Consider the following 15,932-nt stretch of genomic DNA (forward strand, 5'->3'; position numbering starts at 1 on the left):
AATCTGATGGCCTAATTTTATCAAGTATTGAAAGGTACCTTGATCGTCAGAAAGTAATCCTAGAATTCTTTCGACAAGATCCTGCATGAGAAAGAGCCGAAACAGTAAGCAATAAATACAGAGAGCAGTAGAAAATGAAACGTATCAGCAATTTGAGAACGCCTTATCCATTTGTATATAAACAAATGCTCCATAATCTCAGTTCGTTCATCTGCCAATGTTTTCGTTCATTTCTAATATAAGCCCTAGAAATGGATTTCGTATGTTGGAAATTAACTACTGTCCCATCTTCTTAAATCCTGACTCTTTTTTAATTCCAGGGAACCATAATATTGTCCCGTTTATTTCGGAATTCGGGAGTCAAAATTTTAGAAGTTTTTAATAAGTGAATCATTAAAAATCTGGGGTGTTGATATGTAAAGAAAGTTGCCATTGATAGACTGGTACATAACGAAAGCTCAATAGTGCTCAACTTCGTATGCCGAGAGTAACTGCAGATAGCCCAGACGGCGCATCTTCCAGAAAACATAAAACTGTAGTTCGAGGAGGAAAAAAGAAGAGAAAAAGACTCATATATACAAACCTGCTTCTTTCCTTGCTTTGATATCCCAAGCTGTGCCAGGACATCCTTAAGCTCTTTAATGCGGAAGTCTGCCACTTTTTCCTGGAGTATGAAATATTCAGTTATCTCAAAATAAATGCGCCACACACAGATCAAAAATTAATCTCCATAAATGACCATTTCGCCATGGTCCCTAAATATCCAAAAGGTAAAACGACTCATACAAAATGTTCAACATCAAGCTTTCCACTTCAACAGGCAAGAAATTAACGTATAAGAATAAATAGAGTACATGACGGATGAAATATCTGATCAATTCATTCGAAAAGGGTGAGAACGTTGAGAAAAAAACTAGCAAATAACAATTAATATCTAAGGAGCTGTCCCAGGAGAAACAAATACCGCTTCTCTGCGGCAGTTAAAATTGTTCTCCCCTAACAAGAACATGAATGAGCACAGGCTCTATCAACGGTGTGCAACTAAAATGGTACGTCTGCATGAAGTATTGGACTGGTTGATCGACATCCAGACTATTAGAACATGAATTCAAACTGCCATGATTCACGAAGCACTGAACCCTTGAATGCAACCCGGCGATCCGGAATGCACCCTTTCCGAGTGCAAATTCAAGCAGATCCAAGGAGAGTAAATAAAAACTTCGGCCCCCACCCAGATTCTATCAATTTTAACACCGGGAAATCTAGCAAGACGACTAAAAGGGTTTCAAGGTATCCCAGATTCTCTGGTCATTACAAAAGGTGGACAAAATTTAACAATAAAATACCTACATAGGCCAAATAATAAGCTGATCGAAGGGGAGGGAGAGGTACCTTCAAACTGGAAACGACATCCATAAGTCCGAACGCGAGACGATCACGTCAACCGCGGCTGGAAGGCCCTGAAGAGTGGACGAAGTACGACTCCAATCTCTCTTTCGTAGAATTCACGCAAACCTAAGGCCGCTGGCATAAATCTCAGCGACTCGGGGCAGCAAATTACGCACTCTCATAAATCACAGGACCAGAAAAACTACTCCCCGCTCAGTAGCAAAGGAAGAAAATTGAGAAAAAACATCTCCAGATCTCCCGAGCGCCCGATAACTTTAAAAAACTTCCAGAACCAAAGACTGGGATAATACAGACAGATTAGAAAGATCAGCGAGGCAACAATTAGCGGGAGATGATGACGAACACGCGATTGACACTCCTGATGTTGCAATTGCGCCCGCCAATCGATCGGTTCTACTCGCCCTTTCCTCTCCCTCTCCGCTCTTCGTCCTGCCCTTCTTCCTCGGTATTCCTCGGGATACTGCAGGCCCGCGAGGACCTGCAGCCCCGGGGCAGCCGGCGGACGTGAGATGCATTTATTCAATTCACTTTATTTTTCCCCCTTGCGTCCGCAACAGTTCTGTTTTATTTCTATCCCCACTTCGAGTTGGGCCTACCGGCCCATCTTCGGCCCAATTACAATAATTATCTATGAATTTTCAGTTTCTCCCGTACTAGTTCCGGATCGTCCCCGACGTGGACGAAGGACGGGACGGTACGAAATTCGTCCCGTCTTACACCCGTTGTAAGTGCAGGGACGAAGGACGGGAAGGTTTTTCGTCCAACAATTAAAAAACTGCCCCGTCTAAAAATCTCGGGACGGTTTTTGTCCCGTCCAGGCTAAAAACTGTCCCGTCCTTCATCCCCGACAAAAAAATCCTAAAGCAATGATTTCAAATATTTTGAAACATGAGTCAATTCGCGCCCGAAACCTAGGTTCAGTGGTTTAGTTTTGGTGCTTTTGGAATTTGGAAGGATGCCCTATGCGCCGTTCGCATAGTTGGAGTTCGCTTCCCTGACGTCGAGGTATGTTTGCATCCGTTCTGCTCTCTATATTTTTCATTCGCTTCTATTCTGCTCTTGCATTTAGTTTGGGAATTATGCTTGTTGGTCCGATCTTTCCATCACCGGGGAAAGAGCGTCTTTCCTTTTTTTATTTATCTATTACTTTAATTTGGGAATTTGGTGCTTATTGACTATAAAACTCAAGGAGTTGATTATATAAATATTTCAATGTTGATTTCATATAGACGTATAATTCCGAAGAATTTTTGAGTGATTTTGTAATGCGGCTCTCTTTTATCAAAAGCCCGGCCTATTTCAATTCAATATCTTAATCTGTCTCAGAATTATTGCCGACAAAATTTAACATAGTGAGTCCTAGGGGTTGTTCTTCATATCTATTCATCGCTGATAGGAATCTAGCCTCAGGGATTGCTACTTTTCCTTGACAACCACAATGTAAGTGCAGACGATCAAATAGATGGTGACGAGATGTTTAAACGTCTTTATTTTTATTAAAAAATTGGACATTAATTTTTGGCGGGCAAATTCTAAATCAAATCTATTTTTGATGGACATTAATTCTATTATTGATGGGCAAACGTCTTTATTTCTATATCAATTCTATACAACGTCATAGTTCTGACATGCAACTTCACGGATATTATTGATATTGTGAAAGTTATCTTGAGTCAATATATATGCTGAGATGGAAGTGCAATGTAGATGAGGAGTGACGTTATCTTCAAAGGTTTAGTTGAGAAGGGGATTCAGAGGATTCTCAACCAGGCTCATGGCATTTCGGATGGGTCGATTGATGTCTATAATTCCAATGGTATTCCAACAACTAGGTAAAAATTTGTGATTTCACTGACTGAATTGCAGCTGCCCGCTTTTACTCAAGGATTGAAATATGTATCTTATCTCACGATTCTGTTTCGGTCTTTGTTAAATTAAATAACGATCATATGCCACCATTTTAACATATCTTTTGTTAAATTAAATATTTTTTTCATAAAACTTACCGACAATGACTTGTGGAATATACTTAAATCATTATTAAATATAAAAAATTGTCTTTCCTCATTGCTCGGTTGTTTCAGAATATTCAGACATATATAAATAAAAATGTTTGGATTCATGGACGTAGGCTTGACTACTCTTAGATAAATAAGGCAATAAGTGCTTTCTTGATTTTCCATCAAATTATCAATGTGTCTGCATTGAAAATCGGTCTATTGGCCTTATTTCTTACAATGGCCTTATTTCTCAGAATTAATGCAACTTTTTAATATTTCTATCAGAAATTAGGTGGCTTTGTTTTCTTTGGTGAATTGTATTGTTTATTTTTTCATATTCTTTGTTTTTTAAATGATTGTGGTGTTTTGAAATTTTGAGTTTAATCTACTTTAGGAATAATGATGCTTAAATAAGCTAATTAAATTTGATCTAGGATTATTAAAACTTTAAATTGTTTACAAACCTGAATATGTTTTAACAATGCATGAAGTCATTTGGTTTTTTACGTAGAATGGACCAATCATTTTTAAATTCGACCATTTAAAATGAACTTTTTCCATGTAATTTAAATTAATGATGTTGTGCTAATTCAGCTCATTAATTCAATCTGTCTTATGAAGTCTTTCCCTTCTGCGGGTACCGCCGGTACGTGGTTACGCTCTTCACCTAGCTAACTGGGCTTGGCTCCTAATCCTTTTAGCCTCTTTTGGGTCAGAAATTTTTTTTGTAATCAGGTGTGTACATTCTTCTTTGCGCTCTCATTCAGCTGCTTTATAAAGGGTTAATTTTATTGGGTGGTGGTTGTTGATGGGAGTAGTTTTCTTAGATTAAAATCTCTTAGTATTTTATATATTATACTACTGACAGATTGTTTTTTCCCTTGGATTTGCATTTTTGTAATAATTCATTCTTTGATGTAAGAAGATTACTTGTCAGGTAGTGGGGTGTTTCCGCATAAATGTAATTATTCAAATAATTTTATCTAGAGGACAGTATGAAGGTATATGCTTAAGTAAGTTAGTTAAATTTGTTTTAGGATAAATAAAATTTTAAATTGTTTACAAATCTTAATAAGTTTTAACTATGTGCAAAGTCATTTGGCTTTTTACGTAGAATGGCCCAATAATAATAACGTTTGTACGTGTTTCTTCAAAAGATTTTATGATTTATATGATTGGTGTAGACGTTAGTAAACCAACCATGATCGTTGTCTTCTTAATGATTCATGTGAGATGCTATATGAACAAGATTGGCTTTTCCAAAATAAGTATGGATCCCTCATTCCAATTCGAAGAATACTTATTTAAGTACTGTTCATTATTTTATAGTTTAATGTCATGATAATTGTGAGTCACATGCATTTTACAAATGATTGCGTCTTGTGAATTAACTAGGTAGAGTAATGGAGTCTACATCTGGTACCACTCTAAAATCGACAGCTACGGCAGCGGTGTCAGTGTCTGCGGAGTGCATCCCAGTAGAGGTTGATGACAACATCTCAACTCAAAGCGGAAAATGCAATCGATCGATTTGTTGAAGTTGCCCCGGACAAGTACCAGTGCACATTATGTGAAGCAAAGTACTCCACCCGTAAGGTCATCATCAAAAGGAATAAAGATAAGAGCACAAACGTATTTTGGAGACATTTAGAGAAGTCGCACTATAAGTTTCACAATGAAATTAAGGGAGTCTGGATGAAGCACTGAACCATTATGTACTATGAAATACTCTCCCACAAGTCGTACTTACATGGCATCAACATGGCGCAGACAAGAGAAGAGTTCGTTAGGTTCATCTGTGACAACGATCTTCCTCGGCGTCTTGCGAAGAAGTCTTTCTAAAGACTGTGGTTATACGGGACACAAGTGGTTGGGGACATCCCTAGTCCGGATGTGGTCAAGGTGATGGCTGAAAAGATGTACATAGAAGTCTAAGGGAAGCTGGTGAAGACGTTTGCCAATGTCTCCAACATCTCACTTACCGTGGATGCTTGGACATCCCAAAATAACCTCGCCTTTCTTGGTGTCACTACCCACTAGATTGACACCGCGTGGAAGCTCCTTGAGCTTCTTCTTGGTCTGCGACAGATCAAGGGATCCCATTGCGGCACGAACTTAGCGAGGATCATCGTGGAAGTTGCATATGAATACGCCATTGAATCAAAGCTGTGTGCCATCACCACAAACAATGCGTCCAACAACAGAACGATGCTGGCCTCCATTGTGGATCAATTGAAGACTGTAAACCCCCAATTAACTATGGATCGACATGCACCATGTGTTGCCCATGTATTGAACCTCGTACTCCAGGCCGAACTTAAGGTCATATCTAGAACCTCCTGGAAGTAATACGCTACGTGTCCGAGATCTTCGCGCAGATGCACCGTTGGACACGGATGAACCAACCGATTCACAGGTCGACAAAGATACTACGGCGACAGTTGCACCTTTGGGACTAGCAGTTTCACGTGTGAGAGCCATCGTCAATGCCACTCAAGGATCCACACAATGTATGGAGAAATATGTTGATATGTGCAAAATGTTTGAGCTCCAGGATTTGAACAAGATAAAGGTCAACTCCCCAACGCGGTGGAACTCCACTTTCACTATGTTAGAGCGTGCTCTTGCCAAGAGAGAGGTTCCTTTCGACATTGACTAGAGATTACTGCCTATGTCAAGAGGACTAGGTGTTGATTGATGAATGCATGGGCATCCTCAGCCCAGTATGCCACGATACTGACTTTGTGTATTCGGTGAAGAAATTGTCAATAATTGAAGTAACGTCATTGGTTGCGAAACTGAAGAATCACCTCGAGCAGGCTACGTACAATGCAGGGGCAGCGTTGGATGCTATGCTTAACAAGTTGATGCAGTATGCATGGGTACTTTGGGGCAATAATATCGTCGCTATTGTAGTGACATTTGATCCATTATCTAAATAGAGGTTGCGCATCTGTCATGTCGCCAAAGTGTACTTTCCTATATTGACAGTCTCTTGGATTATGCATCTATTACAAAGTCACCTGAATGTGACTCAGAACAGGGAGAATCGTCAGAAAGTCATCACCTGACACAATATGTTTCATCCAAGCGGTAATATATGCGGTCGTGTAGTCGTCAGCGACCACACTCAATGCCCAAGCAAGAGCTGGATATGTATTTTAACATCCCATGCAAAAAGGAGGAGGATAATCCTCTAAGTTGGTGGAAGGATGTCGGGACGCGATACTTTCCGAATTTGACAAAAATTACTTGTCACTTTCTTGTCGTGAGTTCGACTAGTGCACCGGTGGAGAGGCTTTTTTCAGTTGGTTGAGGCATCACCACATATCGAAGATCACGCCTGGATGCAGAAAGCATTGAGATGTTGATGATGCTTTGAGCATAGTTATGTCATGCAGACTGGGACTCCTTTGACTCTGATGATGCCTCGAACGACGGTGACAGCTTGACGGAGGCAAATTGGGGTGTTAATTTTAATGTGTCATTTGTGATTTTTAATTTGCCTACAATCAAATAAATTTATAATATGTATAGAAACTTACTCGGGTATAGTGTGAGCAAGGTCGTCTCCACAGGGACTGGGCTTTAGATTTAAATTCGATAATTGAGTTATCTTTGTTAAAATCTAGTACTAATACTAAAGATAAGAAGAAGAGAAGAGATAAGTAATTAGAGAGTATAGAGAATATAAGTTTAATAACACTATGAGAGAAGGGGAAATATATAGTTATTATGAGTAATATGGAATTAAGATACTAGGTAACTAGTTAAGAAATATAGAGTACTTAATAGGATTAATTAGTAATGAGAGAATAGAAGAATGAAGAGGAGTTATGTAGATCAGTATATATATGTATATAAACTAAGAGAGATTAGAGGGAAGAGAGCAAGATATATATATATATTACTAAGATTGATGAAGAAGTAGGTATCTAATAGTATCTAACTTTAATATGCTAAGTAAGAACTTCAGTATTGTAATGAGATATTAGGAAGATATGGAGGATAATACTAGAAGTTAATACAACGATATAATAGGTTAGACTTATAGAGTACTACTTATAGACTTACAGACTTATAGCTTTTATGTAGTTTTATAGGGTTTTTTTTATGTATGTTTACGTTTAATTTCATGAAAGAAAAGGGATGAGTCAGTCGAACACCCGACAGAATGCCCAAAAGGCTTCGAATATTGATAAAACGTGGATTCTGTTGAACGCATGGATGGTGTTCGACAGAATGCCCAAGAGAAGACGAGATATATATTTTCTTATTTTTATAAAGTTGTGAGAGATAAAATTTAGGTGAGTCGAGACATATTCATCGAACACGTGAGGTGTTTGATGAAATGTCCAACAGAAATTGCGGTAGCTGATTTGTGATCGAACTGGAATAATTTGAACAAACTTAACTCAAATTTAAGTATTAAACTATTGAGTTTTGACAAAGAAGAAATTGGATTACCAGATTTTGCCTTGAAGAAAAGAACGAGAATGGCGGCGCCGGTCGCCGCCGCCTAGCGTCGGTGTGCGGGTTCCTGTTCTCTTTTCTCCCGTGCTGGCACAGAATTCGGTTCTCCCAGCTCTTCCTTGAAGCCTTCTGGAGCTTCTTGAATCGTTAGGAGGTTGTCATGACCCTCCTACCGTTCTCGCCGCCGCCGGACGAATCCTCTGCTGTTCTCAGATCTCGGTCGAAAGATGGTTCAAATTCGGGGCTCTCAGCCCCTTTTAATGGCCTGGGAGGAGTTCCTTGGGCCGTCAAATGGAGGAGGATGGCCCTGGGAACTCTCCGGGCCCGTAGGATAACTCCTGGTCCCACCTCGCCGACCGAGAACGACCTCCGACCGGCGGAGTCGACGGGCAGGGGCGGAGGTGGACGGAAATGCCCCTGGCCGTTCGATTTTCCCTTTAAAACGTCCAACGGCTGCAATTAAATCGCAGCCGTGGACCCGCTCTTACGGTGTACCCGAGTCCCTGCCCCGTCAGCTGACTCGTCAGCTGCCTCGTCATGACTCCGATCTCCTATTCGTCCACGCCGCTAGGTTTCGCGCTTCGTCAGCCTAAAAGAAATAGAAAACAATTGTTAAATAAACAGGACAGATCCCCACCATTCGATCTTCTTAAAGAAGATCAAACGGATAAGATCATGTCCGTTTACTTAAGAAAGCCCGAAAGAATACGGGCTTCGGGCCGGATCGGCTCGAAGCCTGGAATTATTTTCCTTTTTGTTTTCTTTAAGATCGCGGCCCGTCAGGCCGCGATCCGTTTTTTTTTTTATTAATTTAAAAGCTCGGCCCAATGCCATTTAACTTAAAAGGAATGGGATTTCGTAATCCCATATTGAAACTTTTAAGAATATAAAACTTTATATAAATCTCGATGATTCTTGTCTTACGAATTCAAATAAATGGCTTACCTCTCTTGTGCGATCGGATATTGGGCCTGCGCGGGCTCGATTGTGGGCCGCCTTGTGCATGGGCTTGTGCAGGCAGGCTCCGTGGAGAGCTCCCTTGTGATGGGCCTCGCCTACCGGCTGGGCTGGCTTGAGCGCTATGCGCTTGCTGGCCTGGCTGCTGGCTTGAGGCCCACCCTTGGTTGCTCCCTCCGGCCCAAAAGAACAATTTTATTTTATTTTATTTTTATATTTTCTTTCAAAATGAAATTTCTCCATCTCTTCCTGCAAATCAAATCCAGATTTTTCTCCTGCGATTTCATAGAAAAGATACTAAATAGAACATGAGACGATTAAATGTGTATTAAATGGATGTTTTAGCTAATGAAATATTGAATTTGTAAAATATGCGTATCTTTTAATATTAAAATGCATCATTTTCATCATTTGTTCTATTTAGTGCATGACATGCAATATTTCATGAAATAGAGCTAAATACACATGAATTTATCCCAAAATGCCCTTAAAATATGTATAAATACATGACATATAATAGGTTCATCACAGCTCGGGTGCTGGTGTGTTATGTTCTAAAGCTTTCTAGCCTATGCGCATTCATGATTCTTTTTGTTAACTCTCTCTATTCCACGTAACAGAGTAAGGGGGGAACAAAAGGAAGATAGAGGAAGGGTTTACGTTGTTGTTACGTTCTACCGTTTCATGGTAAGTCTTGCTAGTACCCATCATTTTACATTATATCCTTTGGGTTTTAGATGATTGCAAAATTCCTCTCATTTATGACAAAATTATCGGTTTAAATCCTATCGATGAAACTGACTTTTTCTGCACTTCCTATTCTCATAATTATCTCTCAATGGTTTTCATCCCTTTAAATCACCCTTTGAATGTGATAAATTATAGAAATTGTTCGCCCCCCTTAAACCCCCTTAAAACCCCTTAAGAAATGGCGAATTAGCTGCCCACCCAATGCACAACTGTGAACAAAGAGAACTTGGTGATTTCATTTATCACAAAAAAATTAGCTTATTTATCTTATGTAATGATATCTCTATTTTAATATTACTCTGGTTCTCTTCTTGGCTAAAGCTATGTTTCCCATTTGTTTATTCATGTCAGATATCAAGGTTATTCATTTTTGGATCCAATTGATTTGATGAGATATACGTACACATTTGGTATGTGTACTTATATATCATTCATGAGAAATAAGAATCGGTGGAAATGTTTTAGAAATATAAAGCTGAAGTTGAAAATCATCTAAACAAGCAAATTAAGACCGTAAAATCTGACCGTGGAGGAGAATTCTATGGCCAATATGATGGATCAAGCGAACAATGTCCAGGACCTTTTGCTGAATATCTATTAGAGTGTGGTATTGTTCCTCAATACACCATGCCAGTTTCACCCCACATGAATGGTGTTGCCGAGAGATAAAATAGAACACTCCAAGATATGGTTAGAAGTATGCTTGCATAATTAGCTCATCCAATGAACCTTTGGGTTGAAGCACTACCTATTTACTTAATCGAATTCCAATAAAGGCAACTAAGAAAACTCCATCTGAGCTTTGGACAACTCGCATACCAAGTTTGAAATAATTACACATTTGGGGTTGTCAAGCAGAAGCACGACCCCTCTTGCTTAATGAACCAAAGCTTGCCTCCAGAACTGTCACTTGCTATTTTGTTGGGTATTCTGAAATATCTATAGGTTTAAAATTTATGGCCCCACTACTAAAGCCATTTTTGAGACGAGAAATGCTCACTTCTTGGAGGATGTTGAGTTTGCAGGGGGAAATAAAGTTCATGACGTTGCCTTTACAGAAGAATTAGAGGATGCCCTTTAGTTATTGATGATTACCACAAAGACGAACTAATCACGCTTGGTGCTCCAACAAAGGCACCACTAATTCAGGATAATGCTTTATGCTCCTCTATTCTAGTTAAACAAACATCACAACCTTAAATACAAGTGCCCTTAAGAAGACCCACTAGAGAAAGAAAATCTGCAATTTCGGATGACTATATTATTTTTCTCCAAGAACATGAGGCTGATTTTGAGATCATGGAAGATAATCGTCTTAATATAAAACAGACCATGCAAAATTTCAACTCTCAAAAGTGGATAGATGCCACGAACAAAGAGGTAAAATCTATGGCTGACAATGACGTTTGGGATATTGTCCCATTACCCCCGAAGGTAAGAAGTCCATTGGTTGTAAAAGGATATTTAAAACCAAAATCAATTCAAAGGGTAATATGGAAAGATATAAATCTAGCCTTGTTGCAAAAGGTATTACTCAAAAAGATGACATATATTATAATGAGAGTTTCTCTCCAGTTTCATTGAAAGACTTCTATATAATTATAATGGCACTTATAGTGTAATTTAATATTGAGCTATACCAGATGGATGTCAAGACCGCGTTTCTCAATGGAGACATTAATGAGACCTATATATGGTGCAACCAAAAAACTTTGTGATCAGAGCTCCAAAGTCTATGGTATGCAAATTAAAGAAGTCCATCTATGGTCTAACGCAAGCTTCTTGTCAATGGTATAGAAAAATTTATCAAATTATTGTCCCTTTTAGTTTTGAGGTAAATTTAGTAGATGAATGTGTGTACTATAAGTTTAGTGCGAGTAAATACATATTTATCATCTTACATGTTGATGACATATTACTTGCCAAAAATGATACAAACCTACTTCATGATACAATGAAATTTTTGTCCAGTCATTTTGAGATGAAGGATCTGATAACATGATAACTTAATGAATATTTAGATTCATTTTAAATTATTATGGTATTATTAATTCAGAATTTATCATGTTATTATTTGAATCAACTAAATATTTATGCACAAGCTATAAATTCTAATTTTTGCACATTATGGTTATTTTTTACTAAACTCTTGACTTCTTTGAAGTCAAGCAGTTTTAGTACTGGTGAGTATTCTATAGTTTCACATGTGCAGAAATTCACAAGAATATGAAGATACAATTCTTCAAGAGCTGGAGAATTTTTTAGAGTTTAGTGATTCTCAAAAGGGGGCTTGAAAGGAGAAACAAGGTGTTGGGGGCCTTCAAATGAGAAATCAAAGGAAGATGGGCCACAACCTAACCTGTCCATTAGGCTCTCAAAAGCCTTCCAAAGAAAGAAGTTGTATATTACAAGGGAAAACTCTAAACCCATGGAAAAAAAGAGGCAAAAATGGCAAGAAAATAAAATAGAAAATACCCAAAGGGGTATTTTAATAATTATTCCAATCTATAAATACTCTTTTCTCCCTCATTTCCCCTCATTCTATATGTGCTCTATCAAGTGGCTGGACAGTAGGACAAGGCATATTTCAGGATCCACGTTGTTCAACCTACTTAATGTAAGTTTGTTTAGGTTTTCATTCAACCTCATCTCTTGTTTGCATTCAAAAACACTTGATCCTGGCAAAATATAAGGATTCAAACTTGAGATGAAGCATTGAGGGCTCACCAGGCTTGCATTGAGGTCTAAGGAACCTAGGTTCCATTTTCACATCATCAACCATCCATTTACCCTTAAAATCTATCATTTTCTCACTCTAAACATTCAGTTTTCCCTTCTTTATCTCTCTAGAATTGTTTCAGATCTTCATATTTATCCCTAGTTCATCCTCTTGAAATTTCATAGAAAGTATCCTTCATTTCACCTTCAAATTCCATCTCAAACTTCTTCTACACTCTCTCTTCATTTTCTATCTCTAAAACCATTTATTTCTCTCTCTAAAATACATTCCAGTCTCTCTCTAGATCATCCTTCACTCTTCCTTTCAAATTAAAAAAAAAATCGTGTTTGAATTCCATCTTTTAGGGCAAAAAAAGTGGAGTGGGGGACTTAGTCAAATTGACTAAGTCCTAACCATATTGGGTCAAGCCCATTAGGGCTTAGCCCATTTGGCTAAGTCTTGACTTAGTCGGATTGGGCTGAGCTTTAGTGGGCTGATCCACTAAGGCCAGCCCTATACGGGCCACACAAGGACCACCCGCTCATCCGATTAGCCGTCGTCGTTACTTCGCTGTCGCCACCCGCGGTGATAGCCGAAAAAGGTAATTTTCTTATTTTATATATTTAAAAATTCCAAAAAAATCAAAAAATTGCCTAAAATTAATATAACTCTCGTTTACAAAATTTTTAACATTTAAAAAATTCCAAAAAAATATTTAACTCTGGTTTTTAATATTTCTAGTATTTTTGGTGTTCATTAAATTTTAAAAAAATCAAAAAAATTATTTCCTATTTCTAGTGTTAATTAAAAATTAAAAAAATAATCTAAAATATTTTAGTGCTTTTCTTTGTAATTATGATTTAATTTAGATCATAGGAATTTATATAAATTAACTAAATATCCATAAAAATCAAATAAATTATATGTCTCACTTTTAAACTCACTTCATTCCAAGCTTGAGAAAAATTCTGAAATTAAATTTCTGCCTCTTTGTGGATCAATTCATTACTTCCCCTATATTAATTATAGAGTATTTAAGTGGAAATTTTTCATAAAAATTATTGGTTAAGTCTAAATCAAAATAACGACATAAAACCCTTAAATTTTAACTTATCAGGATCTTGGTGAAGCCTCATATGTATTGAGCATTCAGATATATCATGATCACTCTCAAAATATCTTAGGTTTTTCTCGAAAGGGATATATTGAAAAAATCCTTAAACAATATGGCATGGAAGATTGTAAACCTCTTGACACCCCTATAGCTAAAGGAGACAAGTTTAGTCTTGATCAGTGTTCAAAGAACATTTTTGAAAGCCAGGAAATGCAAAAGATTCGTCATGCCTTAGTTGTGGAAAGTCTTATGTATGCACCAGTTTGTACACGCCCAGATATTGTTCATATTGTTGGTATACTTGGCTGATATTTGAGTAATCAAGGTATGGATCATTGGAAAGTAACCAAGAGAGTCATGCGATACCTTCAGAGAACAAAAGAATATATGCTCACAAACAAGAAATCAGATCACTTAGAGATCATTGGGTATTCTGCTTTTGATTTTGATGGATGCATTGATAGCATAAAATCTACTTCATACTATATTTTTCTGTTAGCAGGAGGAGCTATATCTTGGAGAAGTGCAAAGCAAGCATTGATAACATCTTCTACTATGGCAGCAGACTATCAAATCAAGGCAATCGGCTGAAGAATTTTGTCACTAGCTTGAGAATTGTTGATGGCATTGAAAGACCGTTGAAGCTCTATTGTGATAATCAGTCAGCCATTATATTTGCCGATAACAACAGGAGCTCAACAAAGTCAAAGCACATTGATATCAAGTTCCTAGTTGTAAAAGAAAAAGTTTAGACAGGAAAGTTGTCTATTGAGCATATTGGGACAAACTCCATGTAGTGGATCCACTCACGAAAGGACTGCCGCCAAAGGTCTTTCATGAACACACTGCTCATATGAGTTTAATACCTCATGAGGATATGTAATTCATTGGGAGTTTGTATTTTGATGCTCGTTCAGTAATAGACACATTATGAAGTTCTTGTCATACACGAGTAATCTCCTAAATTTAAGCATGCATAAACAAACTTCAGTTGATATCCATTTAGAATATGGAGGACTAAGTTGGAAATGTACACGTATGAATAGGGGTGAATGGACTAAACTTGTCTCCTTTAGTAATAGGGATGTCTAGAGGTTTATAATCTTTGATGCCATATTATTTAAGGATTTCTTCAATATATCCCTATTGGGATAAACCTAAGATATTTTGAGAGCGATCACGATATATCTGAATGCCCAATACATATGAGGCTTCACCGAGATCCTTAATCTCAAAATGACTGATAACATCCTAAATTTGGTCTTTATTTCATGCTACTAGAACAATTTTATGCACTTAAAGAGCTTAAAATGGAATTTTTATCATATATTTACACATATTTAATGTTTCCAAGTGATTTCTGATTTTTCCCTAATTTTCTGTTAATTTTAAGAATTTTCTGGGATTTATTTAAGCTCGAAATAATTATTTTTAAATGAAAATGGCAGGTTTAAAATTTAATTTTGATGTTAATTAATGTGGGGACGAATAAATTTTTTAGAAATTTCTGGAATTTTATTGGAATATTTGGGAATTTATTCGAGGAAGAAATGAATTTTTAACTAGGAAAATGATATATTTACATGGAAAATATGAGTATTTAAGCAATTTCAAAAGTAAAAGGGATTTTTCTTAAAATTTTGCTGTAATTATGCCCTTAAAACGGCTCTCGGTCATGGCTGTAAGCAGTTAAAATAGTTACAAGGTTTTATTTCAATTAATCAGCAATTTTTTAATGGTTTTTATGAGGAGGAGAGAGAAAGCGAATAGGATATACACAAATATTTTTGGGGGTCATCCTTTTGCATATGCGCATTTAATGAGTGACATTTCTGCAAAATTCGAGACCATTCTCTCTCCTGGAGGTAAGCTCACCTCCCGTGATGTGCATACAAAGCGCATGCACGGGAGATGACGTGGCACTCTATGAGTGGTTGGATTTATGAAAAGCGCCCAAGTAAGTGCAAAGCGCCATGTGTTTTGTTTGTTTTCATTGCTTTCTCTTTATTTTTAATTCCAAGAAGGGGGTTTTTAAACTTCAAATGCGTCGGCCAATCAGGGAATGACACAACATTGCATGTATAAATTAAATTAAATTAAATAAATGGAAATTGATCCGATGGCTTCGATTGGTCGATTTTCATTTATTAATAACTTTTGTTCCTGAAGTCCGATTGAGATGATTTTTAAGGATTTTCTCATCTTGATCCCCTCTTTCTATCTATATAGTTGGATTATTCAGATCAAGCCTACATTGATGGACAAAAATTAATTACTAATTAGGGGTAAAATGATAATTTTCACCATTTAACCTAAATATAAAAGCCGAATTTCGAGAGGAGGGGATCATTCTTGATGGCGCTCTTTCACAGATGTAAGATAGAGAGGAGCTCTAGCTTGGATCAACCTATTTGGAACTTTTTCCTTCTTTGTATTTGAATTTTTGGTGTATTTTTATTGTTCTTCTTGATTCTGGTCTGAACTTCTAAATCGCTTGGCTTGAGTTGCA

At 37.4% G+C, this 15,932-nt stretch overlaps 1 protein-coding gene and 1 long non-coding RNA gene across 3 annotated transcripts in view; one reads left to right on the forward strand and one right to left on the reverse strand.

Annotated features, from left to right (window-relative positions):
• Positions 1 to 1,926, reverse strand: part of SIZ1 (DNA-binding protein with MIZ/SP-RING zinc finger, PHD-finger and SAP domain-containing protein) — a 32,809-nt gene extending 30,883 nt beyond the window's left edge. For both annotated transcript variants that reach the window (XM_078578609.1, XM_078578599.1), the window contains exons 1-3: positions 1,393 to 1,926; positions 584 to 664; positions 39 to 81 (exon numbers count right to left, since the gene is read on the reverse strand). In XM_078578609.1, coding sequence (XP_078434735.1) covers positions 39 to 81; positions 584 to 664; positions 1,393 to 1,416 — 148 coding nt within the window. In that variant the 5' untranslated portion in view covers positions 1,417 to 1,926. The remainder of the gene's footprint in view (positions 1 to 38; positions 82 to 583; positions 665 to 1,392) is intronic.
• A 360-nt stretch (positions 1,927 to 2,286) lies between these two features.
• Positions 2,287 to 9,789, forward strand: LOC144705787 (uncharacterized). Its single transcript, XR_013582110.1, has 4 exons — positions 2,287 to 2,415; positions 3,118 to 3,242; positions 4,032 to 4,145; positions 9,461 to 9,789. It is a non-coding gene; the product is annotated as an uncharacterized LOC144705787 (long non-coding RNA).
• Positions 9,790 to 15,932: the final 6,143 nt, after the last annotated feature.

Source organism: Wolffia australiana, chromosome 1, assembly GCF_029677425.1.
Source record: "Wolffia australiana isolate 7733 chromosome 1, ASM2967742v1".
NCBI classification, from domain to species: Eukaryota; Viridiplantae; Streptophyta; class Magnoliopsida; order Alismatales; family Araceae; genus Wolffia; species Wolffia australiana.